Source organism: Bubalus kerabau, chromosome 20, assembly GCF_029407905.1.
Source record: "Bubalus kerabau isolate K-KA32 ecotype Philippines breed swamp buffalo chromosome 20, PCC_UOA_SB_1v2, whole genome shotgun sequence".
NCBI lineage: Eukaryota > Metazoa > Chordata > Mammalia > Artiodactyla > Bovidae > Bubalus > Bubalus kerabau.
In genome coordinates this window covers 38,996,244-39,019,203 of record NC_073643.1, presented here as the reverse complement: position 1 = coordinate 39,019,203, position 22,960 = coordinate 38,996,244, and the positions used below count along the sequence as shown (strand labels likewise).

The 22,960-nt window shown below is 46.6% G+C and overlaps 1 protein-coding gene across 6 annotated transcripts in view; it reads right to left on the bottom strand.

Moving 5' to 3' along the window:
* The window catches only part of PRICKLE2 (prickle planar cell polarity protein 2), a 389,100-nt gene that overhangs the window by 37,654 nt on the left and 328,486 nt on the right, over positions 1-22,960 (bottom strand). For all 6 annotated transcript variants that reach the window (XM_055558403.1, XM_055558402.1, XM_055558407.1 and 3 more), the window contains 5 exons: positions 19,926-20,039; positions 16,706-16,843; positions 13,566-13,769; positions 10,086-10,272; positions 3,547-4,419 (listed from right to left, as the gene is read on the bottom strand). In XM_055558403.1, the coding sequence (XP_055414378.1) occupies positions 3,547-4,419; positions 10,086-10,272; positions 13,566-13,769; positions 16,706-16,843; positions 19,926-20,039 (1,516 nt within the window). The remainder of the gene's footprint in view (positions 1-3,546; positions 4,420-10,085; positions 10,273-13,565; positions 13,770-16,705; positions 16,844-19,925; positions 20,040-22,960) is intronic.

Sequence of the window (22,960 nt, the reverse complement as noted above, 5' to 3'; positions counted from 1 at the left end):
TCAGACGTGGTTCAGGGCTGCTTTCCAAAAACTTCTCAGAGACAGAGGGGCATTTGCTGCTTTGCCCAAGGATCTACAGAAAATCTTGAGGATAAATTACCTGCCTTTTCCTTAGGGTCGGAGACTATATATTCTTCAAATGTACTTTGTTGGTCTTTCCAACATTCTTCAACCTCTAACCTCCAATCTTCCAGATGTTCAAGCTGGTTTTAGAAAAGGCAGAGGAACCAGAGATCAAACGGCCAACATCCGCTGGATCATCGAAAAAGGAAGAGAGTTCCAGAAAAACATCTATTTCTGCTTTATTGATTATGCCAAGGCCTTTCACTGTGTGGATCACAATAAACTTTGGAAAATTCTGAAAGAGATGGGAATACTAGACCACCTGATCTGCCTCTTGAGAAACATATATGCAGGTCAGGAAGCAACAGTTAGAACTGGACATGGAACAACAGACTGGTTCCAAATAGGAAAAGGAGTACGTCAAGGCTGTATGTTGTCACCCTGCTTATTTAACTTATATGCAGAGTACATCATGAGAAACGCTGGGCTGGAAGAAGTGCAAGTTGGAATCAAGATTGCTGGGAGAAATATCAATAACCTCAGATATGCAGATGACACCACCCTTATGGCAGAAAGTGGAGAGGAACTAAAGAGCCTCTTGATGAAGGTGAAAGAGGAGAGTGAAGAAGTTGGCTTAAAGTTCAACATTCAGAAAATGAAGATCATGGCATCTGGTCCCATCACTTCATGGGAAATAGGTGGGGAAACAGTGTCAGACTTTATTTTTTTGGGCTCCAGAATCACTGTAGATGGTGACTGCAGCCATGAAATTAAAAGAAGCTTACTCCTTGGAAGGAAAGTTATGACCCCTAGATAGCATATTCAAAAGCAGAGACGTTGCTTTGCCAGCAAAGGTCCGTCTAGTCAAGGCTGTGGTTTTTCCAGTGGTCTTATATGGATGTGAAAGTTGGACTGTGAAGAAAGCTGAGCACTGAAGAATTGATGCTTTTGGACTGTGGTGTTCAAAAGACCTTTCTTCTCAAGAGAAGACTCTTGAGAGTCCCTTGGACTGCAAGGAGATCCAACCAGTCCATTCTAAAGGAGATCAGTCCTGGGTATTCTTTGGAAGGACTGATGCTAAAGCTGAAACTCCAATACTTTGGCCATCTCATGAGAAGAGTTGACTCACTGGAAAAGACTCTGATGCTGGGAGGGATTGGGAGCAGGAGGAGAAGGGGACGACAGAGGATGAGATGGATGGATGGCATCACTGACTCGATGGACGTGAATTTGGGTAAACTCTGGGAGTAGGTGATGGACTGGGAGGCCTGGCGTGCTGCAATTCATGGGGTCGCAAAGAGTCAGACACGACTGAACGACTGAACTGAACTGAATCTCCAATCAGGATCTCCTGATTTCCTCCTAAGTTACACTGTGAGGACAATCAAGTCAGAACAGACAAACCCAAGAACAACTGCTCTAGACAGTAGGTTGTATGAGCACCAGCAGAGAGTTGTTCAAAATGCAGGTTCCTGGGCCCCACCTCTACTGGGTCTGATATCCTGGGGCTGGAGAGGAGGCCCTGGAATTCATGTTTCAATCAAGCAGCCAATGATTCTGATACAGGTGGTCTAGCTTTGAGAAACTCCACTTCAAAGTCTGAATTACATACATATCTCCTGGCCTCTTAAATAATTATAGCATATAAATCTTTTGAGAACAGTACAAACTGGGCTGGAAGCCAGGCAGTCATCACTCTGTGCTAATTGCACCTTTGTATGACATTAGGCAACATGCTTAGTCACCAAGGCCTCATTTTTTTCATCTGAAACATGGGGGTAAAGATATCTGCTCTTTGTCCTCCAAGACAAAGGAGCACACAGCTGTGAAAGCATCGGAGAGGATGATGAGGTTAATAACACAACCTACATATATCCTACAACTCAGAGACACATTTTGCGTCCAGCAGAGAGTTCCAATCGGCTTTACATTAAAAAAAAAAAATCCAAAATTTTAACTTATTTGGGAACCTGGAAGATCTGACAGCATGGAGCTCAGATGAGGTTGGCAGCCTGATGTGCAGAAGAGCGCTGCTCTGGGGTCACATGCAGAGGTTCCAATCTCTGCTTTGAAAAGTTGGATGACTTTAGGCAGGTGCTTCAACCTCTTTGTGCTTCAGTTTCTTCTACTCTGAACTGAGAATGTTAAAAGTCTCTCTCTTTCAAAGAGTTGTGATGATTTAACTGAGTGACTATTTATCAAGTGCTTGGAACAATGTTTGGCACATGGTGAGTGCTATATCACTCTTAGTTGAATAAACAAATAAACATTCCTGCAAGCGGCAACAACCAGCTGGAGCCCAGCGGCGGCTGTCCCTCCAGAGGGGGCTGATGTGTATAAGGCTGTCCCAGTTTTCACTGGGACAGACACATTTGACTCTGGGATCCCTACTGGAATGGACAGACATGTGTCTCCTTCCTGGTGTCCCATCCACAAAAGGCAGAGACACTCAATGCTCCTTCAAGCAGCATTTCTCCATCTATCTGGAGTGAAGGACCAGTTTTCATATTTCAGACCAGTATGGCCTGATATGTGACCCACCTGAACAGGACTGACACCCAGCACATGCCACAGACAACTCATCCACCGGTTTGTAACACCTTGTCCAGTCTACACCTGAACCAGCAGAGACAAGCACAGTGAACATGCGCTTGGATGTTTCAATAATGTCAAATTGCTCCCAGAGTGTGCAAACACTGTTAATATCAGTACTTATCTCTGGGTGCACTGTGGATAGACCTGCTCCTCAGATGACACTTTGCACAGTGGCATCTTGGAGAATGCCGACACTGTCTACACGTGTACACAAAACAGCTGGACAATGTAGTTGGCAAGAGCAGGCAATGGATTGTCTGTCTGTCTTATGTCTCTCTCAACACTTTTGTCCTTCTCAGCCTGCCTGCTTGCTCCTTATCTGTCCTCATTTCTTTCATCTTTATCCACACACTAAAACCAGCTCCCTAAAAAGATACTGGAGCTCACAACCGCCCACCCCTTCTCTTTAATGTCGCTTTTGGCTGAGAGGCGCTCTCCTGCCCCTGTGCCCACATCCACAACCTCATCCCCAAGTAGCTCTCCAGTTGCCCAGGACCAATGACTGACTGACATGACTGAGCAAAGCATCCGTCCCTTTGTCCCAAAAAGGAACCCACCCCACCGTATGGTCCCACTCATCCTCCAGAGCCCCCTGTGGGCTCAGGCTGAAGCGTGACCCCAGCCCAGACAGCATTTTCCACTTGGCTCCTCCCCCTGTCCTTCCCTGTCTCTCTCGCTCCTCTTCCTTGGCATCATGTTCTCAACATGCGAGCACCATGTTCATCACAGGCACCTTAACCCCTGTGTCAGGAGCCATCGGCATGGGGTTCACCTTCCTCGACAACCTGGTGGAGGAGGGCATGTGGCAGGCATGACACAAAAGTCCTGAGGACCGGAAATCAGAGGACCCCGAGAACATTCTCAGGGTACCAGGAGACCAGAACCTACCTGTTGCATTAGACAGTGCCAGCGACTCCATGGAGCCCCGCGGGGTCTGCTCGGTGGGCGTCATGTCCTCAGTGTACTTCAGTGAGCTGATGGGGTGCCGGGTCCGACACTGCTGAGCGGACAAGCCCCCTTCCTCCTCCTCCTCTTCCTCGTACTTGGGGACTGGGATGCTGCCCCGGGTTTCGCTGAAGCTCTGGCTGGACATGTCACTGTAGCTCTCCTGGGACCGCAGCCTGCCCGGGTAGTAGTCCTCCCGGCACTCCTTGATGAAGCTGCCACCGTGGCCCTTCATGGCCAGTGAGGAGCTCCTCTTCGGGTTGCCGAAGTGCTTGGCCCACACGTCGGTCTGGGCTCCAGCGCCCTGCCCGCCGGGGCTGTAGGAAGTTCTGATGTTGCACTGGCTGAGGAGCTGCAAGGGGCTCTGCGGCTGGCTCTGCTCCAGCTTGTTCCCGTAGTGGTATGGCTCGTCCCGGCTCCTCCAGATGGGGTCCCGGTTGAGGCTGGGTGTCTGGCTGGACAGGCTGAGCAGGTCCATCTGCAGTGACAGAGGGTCCACGTCGGCCGACAGCCGGTTGGAGCTCACCTGCAGCTGGCTGTGCTGGTTGAGCAGCGGCTCCTCTGTCTTGCCTTTGTTCTTGCCGATCTTGGCGCTGCGCCGGGACTCCTTGGCCCGGGCGTTCTGGAAAGCGGAATCAGAGGAGTCTGAGCCATTGGGGTCCTCGCCAGCGCTGCACGCTCGGGAGCAGAAGATCTGGCCTTGTTTGGGGAGGAAAGGCCGCCCCAGGAGCGACTTCTTGCAGTGAGCGCAGCAGAAACAAGTCTCAGTGGCGTGCCAGTGTTGGCCATCATAGGTCATTTGACCTTGGTCAATTCCTGGGAAAAGAAGGGACACGAATAGGGTGACGAGCTGCTCCAAGTGCTGTGACACGACATGAAACGTACAGCACCCTGGTTTGACTCGGGGTTCTAGATGCTGCAGAATAAAATATCTATAGGTCGACTATCAGGCTCCCGCGTAAACAGTATTCATGTCTTATGACAGTCACCGTGTTTTACCAGTCAGGTCCTCCTTAACTCATGTGCCCTGAGGGCAGAGAAACCAGATCAAAGTGGCCTGTCCATGAATCCTTCTGACCAGGGCACATTCCTCCAGATAAACAGCAATGATGATACTCAGGTGTGAGAATCACTGCTTTAAATGCTTTGCATATATGTGAACTCACTTAACCTCTCAACTGCAGGAGGCAGATCTCTAATACTATGTCCACTTTTCAGATGAGAACACAGAGGCATAGGTGATTAAATAACTTGCTCAGTATACAAGAGCTAGCAATCACAGACGAGATCTACACCCAGCACGTCTGGCTCCTAACCATGACCTTGATAATTGTCTCTTTCACTCTACTTCGTGGTCCTGTCCACCCTCACAGCTACCCTTGACTGTTGTCCATCCTCACCTGCTGTATTTTCTTCACAGCACGAATACTGCTTGACAATGAGCCACTACATACATGCATCTATTAATTACTAAAAGTGAAGCTGGATGATGAAGTTTCCGGGGTATTTCCATGAACATGGCCTGGGGCTCATGCCCCAGGGCCTCTTCACATGTGGAATGGGCAAGTGAACCAAATCCCTTCACTAGCGTATGACACTCTAAGGGGACATCAGTTTAGCAGCTCAGTGGAAAGGAAAAAAGTGGATTTCAGCTCATGGTAAGGAATAACTTGGACCTGGTTTGTCAAAGACATCTCCTTACCTTAAGCATGCATATCCCTTGTGTAACTTCCTCCCTGTGCCAAAGCTGTGCCTGGTTTATATAATCTTATCACACCTGCTTCCAGGAATTTCCCATAGCCCTGGCTGTTCTGCCCTCTTCCAGTTACAGGACTTAACCCCGTGGTGAGACACCATCTTCCTGCCACCCTTGGGCCATGAGCTTTGGGTGGGGCTAAAGCCACAGCTGGACTGCCACTGTTCAATAAAAATACCATATCTCCTCCAAACCCAATAACTAGTTTAAGGTTGTGCATGTGACCTGCGCCAGGTCAGTGAGAGAGGCACCTGCATCCGTTACTAAGGTAACCACACAGGGAGACCTTTTGACAGCAGTTACTAAACAGGCAGAATGAGAGCCGGCAGTGGTGGGGGCCCCTTCCCGCACCCCCATAGGAGTGCAGGCCCAGCAGTGACTGTGGGAGAGGAGGGGACCTTGGCCAGACTCCTCATAGCTCGTGATAAATGTCTTCCCTGACAGGCAGTATGGATGGGAACTGTCACCTGTGGTGGCTGACGGTCCTGAGTCTGAACTTTCCAGGAATAACCTTTAGAGACTTGTCTAGAGAGGGTGTGAATGAGAAACAGGGAAAAGGAGAAGGGCAAGAGCCAAAGGCCAAGAGTGCAGCAGCCTCTCCGGGCCCTCTCTGTGTTCGCCTCACTGTCTTTATGTCCCTGGTCCAGAGAGAGAGAAAAGAGTAAGGTATGATCTTCTCCTAGGAGCTCCTCCCCAAATTAAGGGGGTCTCTGCTTATTTAGGTGTCAGGCTATAGGGACCGAAAGGGGATATTTAGAAGGACAGGAGAAGCCACAAGGGCACCCCAAGGTGAGTGAGACACTCAATCAAGTCCCTGTCACAGCACCACTTCCCCAGGAGGAGTGAGAACTGGCGGGGATGGGGCTAGAGACAGCAGGCCCAGAGCTGGGGCTCCACACACACAATGGAATATTACTCAGCAATGAAAGGAGAAAAATTGGGTCATTTGTAGAGACATGGATGGACCTAGAGGCTGTCATTCAGAGTAAAGTAAGTTACCAAAAGAAAAACATTTCATATATAAACACATATACGTAGAATCTGAAAAAAAATTGATATAGACAAATCTTATTTACAAAGCAGAAAGTGGGACACAGATGTAGAGAGCAAATGTATGGACACCAAGAGGGAAAGGGGGTGGGATAAACTGGGAGATTGGGATTGACATATATACACTATTGATACTAAGTATAAAACAGATGATAAGAACCTACTGTGTAGCACAGGGAACTCTACTCAATGCTCTGTGGTGACCTAAATGGGAAGGAAATCCTCCCAAAGAGGACATATATATATATATATAGTATATATATATACATATATATACTATATATATATAGATGTGCGGCTGATTAACTTTCTATTTAGTATAAACTAACACAACATTGTAAAGCGACTATATACTCCAATAAAAATTTAAAACAAAGCAAAACTCCCACAAAAACACTTCCTTCACCAGGCTATTGGAGGGAGCAGAGGCAGGCAGAGTGAGGCCTCAGGACTCAGAAAAATACAGGTTCAAAACACAGCTCCACACCATGCCAGCAGGTTATAAAGACTCTGAAACCCATCAGCTTAGTACAGCTGCTGAAGGACTGTGTGACCTTAGGCAAGTGGCTTCACGTCTCTGTGCCTGCATCTCCTCCACACTAAAACAGGGATAATAACAGTACTTACTTCTTGGGGCTGCTGTGAGAACTGAGTTAAGATAGTCAGTGCTTAGACTCTGCTAACTCTTGGTCTTCTTGTGTGTTCATGAGGTCTCAACACCTGTCTCTCTCTGCCCTGAGCGCTGCTATCTGGATGCTGTTCAAGAAAGAGCTGAGGCTGGCTAGGTCCTCCCCCTCCCCGTCCTCCTCGTCCCGAGAACTGGAGCTGACACCCGGCTGCCCTGGGTCCTCGCAGTGAGCTCCAACTCAGCGCAGCCTCCCCAGCAGCTGCTGCCTGTCAGAGGTGTGGGAAGTCCAGTTCCTATGGCCTGTGCTCCACCAGCTGCCTCTCCGTGCTCCTGCAAGGGAACACGCTCAGATGGAGCAGTGCGGGCCTAGTTCTGGGGGTGGAGGCCCCGCACAAGGCTGGGTCGCGGTGGGGAGAGTGGAGGATGAGGCGTGTTCCAAAGCGGCCCAGCCGACATAGGAACGTGGTCCCTGATAAACATCAACGATGTCAGATGGTGCTCTGAACTGCTCCTGAACTCTAAACATCTGGAAAAGGGCTTGGCCGTTCCACATCTAAGCGTTCCTTTTTTATTCCCTCTCTAAGCCCTTTAAGTACTTCTCTGAGGGTGTATATGTCTACCGCTGCTACAGCCTTGGTCTGTTTATAGGACTGTTTACTCTGCTGTGTGCAGGCAAAAGTACCGTTGCCCTGGCAACAGCTGCCTGATGCAGGGTCCGCGCTGCGCGGCTGTATAAATAGGGAATATTTGGATAATATGGTCAGAGCAGAGCACCCAGACACTGTGGTATGCATGATACACAGAGCACACCCTTTCTCTGCTGCAGGAAAAGTATGTTTTACAGAAAAGTGGATTTAAGGGAAAAAAATAAATCAGGGACAACATTTTAACTGCAGCAGTGATAATGCTGCAGGCCACAGTGGTCCCCCTTTCTGATAAAGCATGGATGTCTTTTTATGGATTTCAGAGGGAAGGAGAAGGGAATGGCAATCAAAGCTAAAGAGGACAGAAAGAGGGGAAAACAGAGGTGTGCATGCCATGGTGACACATGTATTTTCTCTCTTCCAAGCTGCTGGGCGAAAATTTTAAGTGGCAGTTTCTGGAGAGGCTTTTCACTCTCACTGAAAAGGGACAGAAGAAACAGAAAACGAACAAGCAGGAGGATGGCTGCTGTATGCAAGGTGTCTGTGCGCTCTGCCCCTCTCATCCAGGCAGGCATCTCCCTGTAGACTCAGAGCCACGGTGAGCATGCTGGGTCAGCACCTCACACCACCTCTCCTGATCGAGTCCCACCCCCAGCCCCTTGTCCAGATCAAGACCCGCCTTTCCTTGTTGTTCAGTCGCTCAGTCATGTCTGATTCTTTGCAATCTCGTGGACTGCAGCACACCAGGCTTGCCTGTCTTTCACCATCTCTCAGAGTTTGCTCAAACTCATGTCCATTGAGTTGATGATGCCATCCAACCATCTCATCCTCTAATGCCCTCTTCTCTTCCTGCCCTTAGTCCTTCCCAGCATCAGGGTCTTTTCCTTTCCTATCTCTCAGAATAAAGGGAAGTATGTCTGTTTAACTGCTTTGACTTGTGAGAAACAGAAGCTGGTGGGAACCCGGTTGAGGCATCGGGCTGTAAGAGGTGAAGATTTCAGGGGTTGGGGAAAGGGGGTTTTTCGTGACAGCCCAGCTCCCAGATGGGAATGCTGCTGGACCCAGGTCAGCATAGCACTGCTCATCCTTGGGCCTGGCAGGGACTTCAGCTCAGAAGGGCTCCGTGGAAGCAGGTCTGAGCCCACGGGATGGACCCTCCAGTGACAAAGGACCCCTGAGGATATAGTAGGTGTCTGAAAGCTATGATTTTTATCAGCATCCAAGCCCTTCAAGTTATGAACTAACTTTTCATCTGACTGCATCACTTCTGATGAACCAGGGAGACAAGGCCACCTCTTTTTGTTCCCGATAAAATCTTTTAAGTGAGGTAAAACGGGCTCCCAGACTGATGATCTCCACACCTCCCCACTATAGGTAAGGAGTTGGCAGCCTCCAGGCAGATTTCTTGGAACTGCACAAGCCACAGGAAGATAAGGCTGCTGGTCTCAGAGACATTCATCCACTGCCAACTTCTCTTCTCTTTTTAAAGGGCAGCTCATTCTCAAGGTGCCAGAACAGGCGAGCTGAGTGAAGACGCTCCAGATGCTGCATGATCAGGAATAGTGTTGAAGGGCTGAACAAATCCGTTACTTGAAAAGGGAAAATGATTTTCACCATCTCAAATCTGCCACTTATTTGAGGCGTTTATAGCTTCGGAGCTATTTGAGGTTCTCTCGCTTTGTTTTTTGGCTGGGTCGGATTTTGCTGATTTCTTTCAGGACATGCATGCCAGTTGCCACTTGGTTTCCTTGACTATCTTTTCCTACCAAGAGGACCATTCTGTTTCCTCCTTCTGCTGATCCCCGAGGTTTTCTGAGGAGGCTGTGGAAGGCAACTGTTTCTATTTCCCCCGCCTCTGAGACCTCTCCTCCTCTGCTTGGTAGTTAAGACTGTCCATCATGTAGCCCCGCCTTGGGGGTGGGTCTATGACTCAGTCAGACCAACAGGAACCCCCTATTCATTTCTTTCTAGGGTGGAACAGATGACCTAATGGCCGGCTATAGCATTTCTATTTGGAGGACCTGACTTGGATACTGGAAAAGTCACGATTCCATCCTTTTTAGAGAACAGTGCTAAAGCTGGTATGTATAAGTGTGGGGGTCATTGTGATACCTTGTGAAGGCACTCTGTTGCCAAATGATGCCAACAGAAGGCAAGCTGAGACACAGACAAAAAACAAAAACAAAACCAAAACCAGATTCTCTTCAATCCCTTGATCCATCCTTACCTGAAACCAACATCCTCCCTGGCTTCTCCAGTACAATGAACCAAGACATTCCCTTTTTCACTTAAGGGAGTATCAGTTGGATTGCTATTGCTTGCAACCAAAGGGATTCTAACTATACCAGACACAAAGGAGATCCAGTCAGAGTAGGACCAGGATGAGCACCAAGTGTTGCCTCACCTATGTGCTGGGCACAGGTGTCGCAATATTCTGCATACAAGGACTCAAAGCAGTGGCAGCAGTAGGGCCTTCCCTCCTTCATGATGTAGCGCTGGCCACCCAGCACCGTCTCACACTCGAAGCAGCAGAAGTGTTTCATGTGCCAGTGTCGCCCCTCGGCTTCTGTGCATTCATCTGCAAAGATGATCTGCAGACGGAGAGGCCGAAAGGTCAGTGGATAAGAAACAGCCATGAGAATACACTGTGAAGGAGGAAAGCTATGAGGGCCCCAGACTAAAACGGTAGGAAAACTGGTCCCACCCGCACATTATTAAACAGAAGTAGATACGTATATATTTACTCTATACCTATATCAGTTTCCACATGTGGATTTTCCTAAAGCACATTTAAACAGTTTCTGACCTGGCCAGTGATTAATTTAACCACAGTGTATTCAGACAAAGAATGGTCTACCGAAAAGAATATAGAGCAGGACTAACAGCTGGCAGCTCATGGACATTTTGGCCATTATCTGTTTAATTTGGATTATATATGGTATTTTTTGAAAATGAGAAATGTCATATAAACACCTGGGATCCCGGGTGTTTTTTGAAAATACAGTATTTGGCAACGTGTGCTATACATTCCTGCATGGCGACAATAAAAGGGGTTGTTGCTTTCAGATGAGTGATGAGTTCTGCAGTTTGTCATATTTTTCACCACTTGCTGTTCCCTTAAAATGAGTCACCTTTATTTACGGTAACCGCCTAACCCTCAGAGGTATTTCTCTTTTGACCCATGAGACAGACTTGTTTTCAATTTCAAAGCACAGATTTAAGAACGTACTACAAACTGCAGTAATCAAGGCAGAAATAATCTCAGACATTTATGGCCAAATGACGATTGACAAGGGTGACAAGGACATTCAATGGAGGAAAGAACAGTCTTTTCAATAAACCTGCCTGGTACAACTGAATAACTGCATGCAAAAGAATAAACTGAACCCCTACCTCACACCATATATAAAAGTTAACTCAAAGGGGATCAAAGACCTAAATGTAAAAGCAAAAATATTATAAAATGTCTAGGAGAAAAGTAAAGATGTAAATTTTCAAAACCTCTTGTTTCCAGTTAGGCAATGGTTTCTTAGCTACGACACTAAAAGCATAAGCAACAAACGAGACATCGGAAGCTGGATTTCATTGAAATCAAAACTTACATGCTTCAAAGGACATCATTAAGAAAGTGAAAATATAACTACAGGATGGGAGAAAATACTTGCAAATCACAGATCTAAGTGACTAGACTCCAAAATATATAAACAAGTTTCACAAGGACACAATAAAGAAAATCACCCAACTGAAAAAATATGCAAAAGACTTAATGAGACATTACTCTCCAAAAGAAGATATGCAAATAGCCAACAAACACATGGAAAAAAAGATAAACATTCTAAACCATTAAGAAAAATCCAATCAAAACCACCATGTGATGTTATTTCATACCCACTAAGGTGACTATATGGCTTCCCTGGTGGCTCAGAGAATAAAGAATCGGCTTCCATGTGGGAAACCGGGTTCAATCCCTGGGTTAGGAAGATCCTCTGGAGGAGGGCATGGCAACCCACTCCAGTATGCTTGCCTGGAGAATCCCATGGACAGAGGAGCCTGGTGAGCTACAGTTCATGGAGTCCCAAAGAGTTGGACACGACTGAACGACTAAGCACAGCATAGCACAGGTGACTATAATTTAAAAGACAGACAGTAATAACTACTGAGGGGAATGTGAGAAATTGGAATTCTCATTCGTTGATAGCTGCAAATGTAAAATGGTGTAGCTGCTCTGGAAGACAGTTTAGATCCCCTCAAAAAGTTAAACATAGAACTACCATATGGCCCGGCAATTCCACTCCTGGATATAAACTCAAGAGGACAGAAAATATATGCCTGCAAAAAAAATCTGTATATGAATGTCCACAGCAGCTTTGTTTAAAACAGTCAAAAAGTGGAAACAACTTAAGTGCCCACCAATTAATAAATGGCTAAACAAAATGTGATATATACAGTTGCTTATTATTCAGTCATAAAAAGGAAGGTACTGATACACGCTGTAACTTAGGTTAACCACAAAAACATCATGCTAAGTGAATGAAGCCATGCACGGAAGGTCATATGTTGCATTAATCCACTTATACAAAATGTCCAGAATATGCAAATTCATGGAGAGACTAGATGAATGGTTGTCAGGGCTGGGGACGGGGGGAGAAAGGGGAGTGGCTGCTGATGCATCTGGGGTTTCTTTTTAGATGATAAAAATGACCTGGAATTAGGCAGTAGTAATGGTTGTCCAACTTTGTGAATATACTAAAAACCACTGAATTGCACACCTTCAAAGGGTATATCTTATGCTGTATGAATTAGACCTCAATAAGCAAAAATTTCAAAGTCCTTTAACATCCTACTTCATTTCCTATTAGATAAAGTATTACGAGCACTCGCTTCCAGATGGGGCAACTGAGGCAGGCAGGGAAAGCTGCTGCCTAGAATCACAAACTTGGACCAACTACCTGCTCAGAGCGTCTCTTATGAACACCAGTAGAAGCATGAGAATCCGTATTAGTTAAGACCGATAGATTTCCTCCTAGAAGAGTGAGTCTCTGATGGGCAGTTTGTAAGGAAGAAATGCCACGTACCGGTGGACTCTGGGTGACAAAGTGGAGGGTCGTTTACAGGGTCCCACATAGCCTTACAGGGTCAAGAAAGAACCAAAAGTATATTTTGCACAGGAAGAACCCCCTGCCCAAGACCTTTTCCCCAAATTATTCCTGTAAAATCGGTCAAGCTTAGAACATTTTCCTTTCTGCTCCCAACTTTTATACTAACCCAGGTTTTCTACCTTTCAGCTCTCAGACCACTCCTGGGTGTACTTCGGCTGGGAGGAAAGACGAGGTATGAACCTTGGGTCCAGTCTGCTCTCTGACCTGGGTGAGTGTATGGGGCAGAAGAATCCTAATGGAGCAGCCATCTGCCCTGGAATCCTCATCAGGACTTTCACAGATTATGGGAGAATCACATCACGCTACTCATTTTCTTCTCTTCTCATCCTAATCCGTCACATCAAATCTCAGGAAACCCAAGATTTTAAGATATTCAGAAATGACACATTATTACTAATGGTGATTGCTCCCTTGGATTTGGGCTGAAATTGAAAGCTCCACAACAATCCCTCCCCCTCCCCCTTTTTTTTAAGAGTTCTGAAATGACCTAGTGCCCTAGAAACTGTTTTCCTATGAGACTGTCAAATTCAGCAAAGCAGGTCACAGTCCTGGACATTCTAGCAAACAGGGATGGGGCCAGACCCGCTCTCAAAAGAGTTAATAGGAGAGGCTGGAGAGGCCTACAGTTTTCCTCCATGCAGGAATCACACGGCAACGTGCTGGCTATGGTGAAACCCGGGGGGACAGTGGGGCTGCGTGCCCCAGGGAGCGGAGCCAGCTCTGACCTCGTCGCAGGCCGCGCAGCGCGGCTTCAGGCACTCTGCGTGGTGCCTGCCACAGTAGATCTTCCCATCCTGGTAAAAGTAGATCAAATCCACCAGGAGCTCGTTGCAGACGGTGCAGATAAAGCAGGGTGGGTGCCAGCTGACACCGTGGCCGGCACGTGATGCAAACACAGCGATGTCCCCGCCATTGATCTGGCCTCCACACTGCGAGGTGAACAGAAACAGGTCAGTACGAGGAACAGCAGCCCCCAGCTCTCAGCGCCATGAGGAAAAGATACACAACCGCCAGCATCCTTAGCTCGTTACTGAGCACTTACTTTCAAACGAGTTATTGTGCTACCTGCTATAAACACGTGGCAGGCTGGTTTCTCTTGCCCCTCTACCCCCACCATCCCTTCCTAGGGCCTACAATTAAGATGAAGATCATTGTCACTGAGAAAATAAAGAATCACAGAGGTGGGAGAGAAAGGCAAAGTCTGTCAGTGCAGTGACACAGAAGAGCTCTGCTGACAGGAAGCAAACTGAGCGGAGGTCTCATTATCTCTGAGACATTGCAAATTCCCTGCCGGAGGCCCAGCCACGTCAAACGCCTGCAGCAAGAGTGTGGCGTGGGGGAGCGAGAAGGAAGCCTGCAGGGACTCGGGGAGCTGGTGGGGCCTACACTTAGGGTGGCAGGGGAGTGGGTTCATAAAAACATGCCCACCTTTTACCATCTAGGTTTCTCTAGAAGCCTCTCAGGCATGCTTCTGGCCTGCTTCCTCTGATATCTTTGTACACAGTCCCAAATGAAAAGGTATTACTCATAAGGCCAGACTACGGCAAGGACTTCTTTTTTCTCCCTTTCCTATCTTCTCACTCATTTCCATAGTTCCTTCCCCTGCTCAGAAAGGAGCAAGGTAAAATCCATGATAACCCATGCTTACAGTTGGGCTTAAGATAAAATGAATCGAGTCCGAGGGTCTTGGAGGGAACAATAAAGTGTGAGGCAACAGGTCTGGGGGAGGCTTTCTGCTGATCATGGTATTGGGCTGAGAGTCCAGCCCGACCTGAGAGGCTGACTCTGGGGGCAACGTCTGAAGAGCAGAAAGGCCACCCCTAGACCTTTCCCACACACTGCCATCAAAAGCACTGAGATGCTTCATAGAAAATGAAGTCCAGGTCTCATGGAGTAGTCTCTGGGAGCTGATTCTTGCAAGTGACCAGACATAAGAAAGACATTACATTACAGAAAGTGATACCCCTGCCTTGTGGGGCAACGTTAGTAGAGCTGAGGTATGCGTATTGTCAGAAGATAAACCAGGGGGCACATTAAAGCTTTCCAGTTTATTTGCTCCAACACTGATTTGAATTGGGTAGCAAGCATCAAACTGAAGGTGGCTGGGATAGAAACCCAGGGAGAGAGTTTTATAGAGAAGTCATGGAAGTAAAAGCAAGGAAAGTATTTCAGTGACTATAGAGATTAAGTGGGCCCCTTATTTGGGAAAGCCCGGCTGGCTGCTTGCAACTGGTTGTCCTTCAGTGTCATTTTCTCAGATTCCGGTACCCTGACTGGTTCAGGTTTTGGTCTGCTGATACAGGCTACCAAGGCAATAGAGCCACCCCAGTCTAATGGCCTCCTTGTTTAATTACCGTAACAATACAGAATCCCATTTCACCCTCACCATGATTCTACGACCTAGGTATTCAATACCCCCATTTTGGAGATGACGAAACTGTTAGGAAAAGTCATAGGGTCAAGGTCGCCTGGCAGAATCATGTGTCAGACGTACATCTTTCTGTCTCCACGCTGCCATCACTATTCTGTGTCACTCTCGACATCTGCCTGTGAAATGCCCAGCTTCCCTTTTGCTTCAGGGGAGCCCTTCTGGGCTGGTCAAGAAGAACCCACCCAAGCGTAGTAGAGGCTCTGAATGGAGCACACAGAACCTCACATCCTAAACTCTGACCACCTGCATCTCAGGGGTGGGTGTCAAGGATGAGGACCCCCGTTGTCAATTCCGGTGCTTTGGCTCCCCTGTTAAGTAGCATCTGCATTTCATTCACTGAGCCTTCCAAACTTCTCTCTCTGAAATCCCTCCCCAAAAGGGCCCCCCAATAAATGGCATCCCCTCTGCTCACGCAGTATGTTGCCTTTTCTTCACCAGTTAAGGTCATGTATCCTCTTGCAATCTGTGCCTGAATGGGTCCCTGAAGTGCTTAAGGAGTTAGATGGGGCCACTCTTTGAGCAGCAGGGCTAAGAAAAGTGCTCAGTACATGACCATCCGCTCCCGAAGGCTTTTGGAGGTCAAGAGGTCGGGGAGGGTGAACCCAGGCAGGCCTGATTCCCACCCTGTTTTCTTAGAAACCCTTCTCCACCATGCCCCGAGCACTCTATAGGAGACTAGAAGAAAAAACAAATCCAAACTCTCAACTCAGTGAGGTCTGAGAAAGAATGTGGGAGGTCCATGCACTTTGCTAAAGAATCCTCAGACCCAAGGAGATGACCATTTACCACCTCTTTAAAGGGCACTGGTCCTAGGATGATCCTGGGAAAGACAGTGGCCGTGGTCCAGGCAAACTCCACTTTCTAAAGCACTCATTTTAAAATATAATTCCATCATGTCCTTTCTCTGCTCAAATCCCTCCAGTGGCCCTCTCTCTCCTTCCAGTGTTTGACACAGCTCTCCATGAAACTGGACTTGACCGGCACATTCTCTTCCTTTGCCCCTCCTGCCCTGCCACAACGGCCAACCTGCCATTCCTGGGCCATAAGAGAAACGCTCCTGCCACAGCATCTTTGAGCGTGCTGTTTCCTCACACCCCCCTTCCCCTGCCATCACATGACTCACTCCCTCAGTTCCTGACTGTCTCTGTGGAGCCTTCCCAGCCACTTCCCTGAAAACTACAGCCACCTCACACTCCCAGCATTAACTCTCTTCCCCACTGCATTTTTTTTCTCTTATTTATTGACATTATTGTCTGACTTCTCTCCTAGGACAGAACTCCTTCCAAGGGCAAGACCAAGCTTTCAAACCTTTTGCTCACAGCTGTATCTCCCAGGCCTATCAAATAGGTTCTCAGGAAAATAAATGCTGAATGAATGAATCAGGGAAAGGATGCCTGAGTGACCTCCCGGGCACGCCCCAGACCATGCGCTCACCTGTTCACAGATGGCTCCCGTCATGGTGACCGGGAAGGGCCTCACATTGCCACGGCCCAGGTTTTCACGCTTCCTCTGGTTGCTGAAGAGCTTCAGCTCCCTCTTCTCTTCCTCGTCCAGGGAGTTGCAGTAGCGAACCTGGATAGACACACAGGAAGGTTGGGGGTGGTGGGGTGGTCATCTTTTGCTCCTGAGGATTCCTGAAGCCCTGGCCTCAGACGTTTTTCTTATTAAACACATGTGCACTCTCAGGTGTCCTGGTGGGCACCTGAATACCACCAGGCTCGGGGCTATTTAGGTGAGTGTCTACCGGAGATTGCTGACCATCAAAAGAGCTTCCTAGGGGCTCAAAACTCTGGAGCACAAGTCTCAGGCAGGCCAGTGGCTGGTCCCTGTTTCTCATGCTCACTGCCCCTCTCTGCTCACCACACTGAGAGCCACGTCATTGGGAAAGCTTTGCTGCTAGTCAACATCTGGGACTTCCTTCTTCTACAAAGTGATGTAGATCTTCAAACTGATCATCACACTCTCACTCTCAGATGGTAAAGCATCTACCTGGAATGCAGGAGACCTGGGTTCGATCCCTGGGTTGGGAAGATCCCCTGGAGAAGGAAATGGCAACCCACTCCAGTACTCCTGCCTGGAAAATCCCATGGATGGAGGAATCTTGTAGGGTACAGTCCATGGGGTCGCAAAGAGTCTGCCAGGACTGAGCAACTTCACTTTCACTTTCACTCTCACCTCCATGGGCCCAAGGAAATGATCCCTGACACCAAAGGATGGCTGCAGGCCAACGAGCCAGAATTGTGGTCAACACGCTCATGGCGTCTGTTTCCCAAAATGAGATGGGAACCAAGGCGTGAGAAAGAGAATTTGGTTCAGAGCTCTCTGTGTTCTCTCAGGAAGTACTTGCGTGTTTCTCTGTGTGTAGGAGGGAGAGGGCTGCTCACCGGGCTTTGGTTAACAACTTGCATAAGAGAGTTTCCTTCTCGTTCAACACAGAAACTCACAAAAATTAAGGGACGGACATTAAAGATACTCAAATCTGCTATTTCCCATTCTCTCTTTTATTTATGCACACCTTGGGGATTTTGCTGTAATCTTGAACTACTATTTACTTAATACTGTTTTAAAAACTAACTCATTTCTTTTTTTACTTGAATACATTTACTTGAAAAGAAAGTATATTATGACTATAAATAGAAAAGCAATATCACTTGTGAAAAAATAGGGCAGTCATAAAACTAAATACAAGAGTGAAAACAAAACCATACTGTTGGCTTCTAGCTGGTTACTTTTGCTTGTAGTAGATTCTAAAATGGAAGTTCTCAATGCTGTTACTTAAAAATGGAGATCAGTAGGAGTTGGAGAGGTGTGAGACACCAGCCCATCCAAACTGAAATTTCCCCCGTGATCACTCAGCCACAAGGAATGAAATACAGTTAAAAAAGGGAGAGCGTCTCTCATTATGTGGTTCAGTATTATTTACTGCCATGTCCTTGTACCACCCAAAGTCATGGATCTAGACATCTTCGGACGCATGGATCTAATCCCACCCTCTGTCTTACTTCAGAATAATCTGGACATCAGGAACATTAACTGAATTGCCTGGATGATTTGTCCTACAGATGGTCAAAGGGCAACCTTTGAACTAGGACTAGTTTGAAAAACAATGCAGCTGTATGCATCAAAACTGTCTAACCTATATGAAAAAGGGCATGATCAACTATTTACTTTAGAATTACCCTTTGTCCTTTAAGAGGCCACGTCGAATGGACAAATCTGTCCATTGGGTCACGTGTAAGCAATTTTCACCAGTAGGAAGAAAACATTTGAAGGGACTATTTTCATGAAATCACAGTCAACCATAAACAGAAATAACAATGAAAAAACAGAAAGGAGCAGGTAAGAGCAGACCACGTTCCTCTATCAAGTAAAAAAAAAAAAAAATGTGAAAAAAAGAGTCTTCATGTGGAGAATGTACTGCCATGATCTGAATAACCCAGAGAATACGATTACGCCACTGACAATTTATGGACATGCTTTGAAACACAGGCACACCCCTCCTGCTTGTGAAAACTGGCATTTTCACTTTCAAATTAGTTACCTGGGCACCAGGTTACAATGCTTGCTTTCCTCTTTAAAGGAGAAAGCATTGTTTAAATGTTTCATGAAGTCTGAAATAAACAACAGGAAGGGGAATTGTGACTCCCTTTCTAGGGAGTTGCTTCCGTTTTTAAGCTTTTGCTCTGCTTATTCAAATTAATTTTTGAGGCTCCTGGTTTATTCCTTTTATTCAAATGTGGGAAGATAAAGACTAAAAAACCACATACTTATTTCCTCAGGGACTGAGCTCGTGGGTGGGGGCAGCTGGTAAAAAGCTGGGTCCAGCTCTCTAAAGGAGTTTTAAATTTCTCCTTTTACCTTGAAATTATGGCTTTCTTTAAAACACAATTAGAGTTAAGTAGACAACTAGATTCTATAGGATCACTACTTTTAAAAATCAGATACTTGAACATTAATTTCTAGTTTGCAAACCTAAACCTCCCAAGCATGATGACTTTTTAAAAACACATACACAAATTTCCTTTTAGGATCAAATTTGACTTCAAAGATGATAAATGCCTGCTTAGAGCGCCCTTGTCTGGGTTCAGAAAAAAAGACAATCTGCAAGTCATACTTTAAGGAGTAAAAAGGATAACCTTGGCAAGCTGGATTGGAAATAACAAAAACACAGATGTTCACAGCTGCAAATCTGGACACGTAACGTCTACAGCAGTGTAACATGGAAAACCTCCACACTCATTTACTAAGAAAAGATGCTGAAAATCTAAGCGAGTCACAAAGTTTGTGCTGGGCTTGCACTGCCCAGGGAATCTCATTCATCTAACATGCTCAGGCAACTGGCATCGCCTACTCTCCAACTAAGAAAACCTGGACTTGAACTTTTCAAGTTCAGTGCTCTCTGCCCCCAGTAGCTAGTATAGTTCCAGGCACAGAGGCAAATCAACCCCACAGTAAGATTCTGCTTTTCAGTAACCCTCTCCAGAAGACGTCTGACAGCTTCTTTTACCTCGAATTAAGGAAACTAAAATCTAAAATAAATTGCCCGAGTTTTTCCTCGGGGATCTCACTGACCGCAGCACTCTGATGACGAAAAAGTTAACACTTCGCTGAAAGTTCTAAGCAAAGGCTTCTGAAGGCCCCTCTAGCCCCTCACCTCATTGTCATGCGGTGGCAGCTGGTGTAATAGTTGCTTGATTCGAAGTTTCTCTCCAGGACTGTTGACATAGGGGACTTTCTCTTCTGGCAGACAGCTGTAGTACTGGTGAACCTGAAGGGTGGGAAAGCACATGGTCACTCACCCATTCCTCAAACCACCTGCCCATTCCCACATCCTGGGGAGACGGTTCCCACAGCAAGACTCAATTTGCTTCCCACTGTCTCCACCCTTCGTGAAACTCCACAGCCTAGGAGTTTCTCGTTGCAAGCAGAGACATTTATCCTTGAAGAAAGAGTCCCATGTCTTGGGGCTTTTCCTCTCTTCGTAAGGGAGAAACAAACCCGTCAAACTTTCCTAGAAAAAGAGATTTAGGCAAACACGCTGATGACCCCAGGGACCAGGGCTTTCTCAGCAGGCTCCCCTGAGAGCTGACTTTACCATTTTCTCTGTGTGTCTCCGGCATGTAACCTGCCCTCCCAGCCAAAAGGATGTGTCAGTGCCTGTCTCGGCGCTGGAGTCTTTGGCACTTGGAGGACTCTTCGGTCCCTCAGCCTCCACCTACACTAAAAACCCTCTAGGTTTTCAGCTTTTCCTGAGGACAGGCCAGAAGATCAGGTCTGTTAAAAAGTCACTGAATTTGGGATACAGAACGTGTAATTAAAGATCATCATCAACATTTTTTTTTTTTTACTACATGTTAGAATGCTCCTGTTTACAGCTGTTAGGATATATTCTTTCAGTCTCTGAGGCTCATTCAACCCTAACGACGACTTGGGAAAGCACTAAACATCTAATTTTGCCTGAAAAAGAAAACAGACATTCTACCATCCAGTTGCATGCAAGCTAGGAGAAAAAACTGGCCAAAACAGAAGGTATGCTTTATACAGGCGAGATTAAAAAAAAAAATTACCACAAGCTCAGATGATATCATGGAAAATACTTTTCAACTATCTCTAAGCATTATGACCAGCTCTTGTGAAACAAGGCATTCATTCAACAAAACAGAGAAGACAGAAAACATGAGGCCCTAAATTCACTGTATTTGTTACGCTCCTCAACCATGGTCACATTCCCTGGAGTTTAGGGAGCCTTGGATATGACTATATGTTTTGGGAATGCTGGGGTGAGGAGTTATGAAAGCTGTCTACTTTGATGTCCAGAAATGAAATCGTAAGTGTTAGAAGAGAGAGGAAGAAGGCTTTATGATGACAAAGCCTTAAACAAAATGTGAAAGTCATTCTTATTTTTGTAACAAATGATCGTAACCATTCACCATCATGTGCATAGCAGCCTCTTAATCAAATCCCAAAGGCAAACATAAACAGATTTCTTGTCCTAGACTAGCTGACTTTTGGAACCCAGGGCCTTGCAACCCCTCCCTATAGACACTGGTAGGGAGCCAGGGCCTGGAATTCAGGTTTTGAAGGCAGCCCACAGATTACCAGCACTCTCTGAGAAGACATGTGAGCCCAGATCATGAGTTAGCTTGGAATTAGAAGCTGGCAATGAGCCCATCACAGACTGGCACAGCATTGTGTGCGCAGAAGAACTGCAGCCCACATGCTCACCTGCAAGGGCCACAGATAAATAAGCAGTTATACTGGGGAATGGGTTTTGCCTCCCAGGTCAAAAAATGACGGGTGGAAAGGCCTTGTGGCATCATCACTTTGTCATTCTCACAACTCCCATGATAGTTACAGACCATTAGGGGTAAATACTAATATAACATGAATCACTGTATGGATAAGCAATGAAGTCCTACTGGATAGCACAGGGAAATACATCCTGTGATAAACTGTCATCAAAAAGAATACGGAAAGAATGTATACATATATAGAACTGAAGGAAGACCAGTTTTACACAACACCATGTATCAACTATACTTCAATAAAAAAAACTTTTTCTAATGCATCATACTGTGGATGCATAATCATGAAGAGTCTAATGTGAGCTCCACTGACCTTCCTGGCAATCATCCCTTATCACTCACACAGCCCTGTCTCCACTGCCCAGAGCCGTCATCTTCTGAACTGGTGCCTTGAATAAGCCCTGTCCGCTACTGTCCAAGGCTGACCCAGGCTGGAGTCTTCCCTGTATCTTCTTCAGCCATGGCCAAGTAGATCTGAACCCTGCAGTCCTGGCTCTGTCCTTACCCATTCCCATGTTTCTGAGGTTAAAACCTCTCAGAATCCTTATCACATGATTGTGGCAATTAAATGGGAGTGGAGACAAAGTATTTAGCCAGCAATAACAATAAATAATAAGAATACACAGCAGTAAGTATATCATCCAGCCTGGTATGCTTCAAATGGGACAATCCAGATTTTCGTGGCCTCCCTTCCATTTTAAGAGGTAGGCTACACCGCTGGCTTGTAGAGTGAGACCAAATCTGTGAAGCTCCCACTTGCAATGGGTCTAAGAAAGAAGGTTGCGAGGAATAAAATGCTATTTAAGCTAGTTTGGTTTCAGGGGGAAGAAAGCTAACTTATTAAAAAGATGTAGTGTTTTCTCAAAAACCCTATGAGGAAATGGAAACTTCCAATGGAAAATGACTGGAAAGGGATTTCCCATCTCTCTAAGGCTGGTGTTTTTTGCTCCATTCTTTCCTCTCAGCAGATCCCCCACACGACTGGGAGTTGACACAACCTCAGCTCAGGAGTCCACCCTAGACTGACGAGTCTTGCTCAATTCCAGTTCCTTACGGAAGGCTCTTGGGTGAGAACCACACCTGCAGGCTGGATTGGAGAAGTTTCAGGCTGTTTTAAGCGCTGCGTGCATGCTAAGTCGCCTCAGTTGTGTCCGACTCTTTGTGACTCCATGGACTGTAGCCCACCAGGCTCCTCTGTCCATGAATTCTCCAGGCAAGAATACTGGAGTGGGTTGCCATGCCCTCCTCCAGGGGATCTTCCTGACCCAGGGACTGAGCCTGGGTCTCTTATATTTTCTGCAATTTGCAGGAGGGTTCTTTACCTACCAGAGCGCCACCTACTGGAGGATAAAAGAGTCCCAACACATGATTGGGCTAAGGGGGA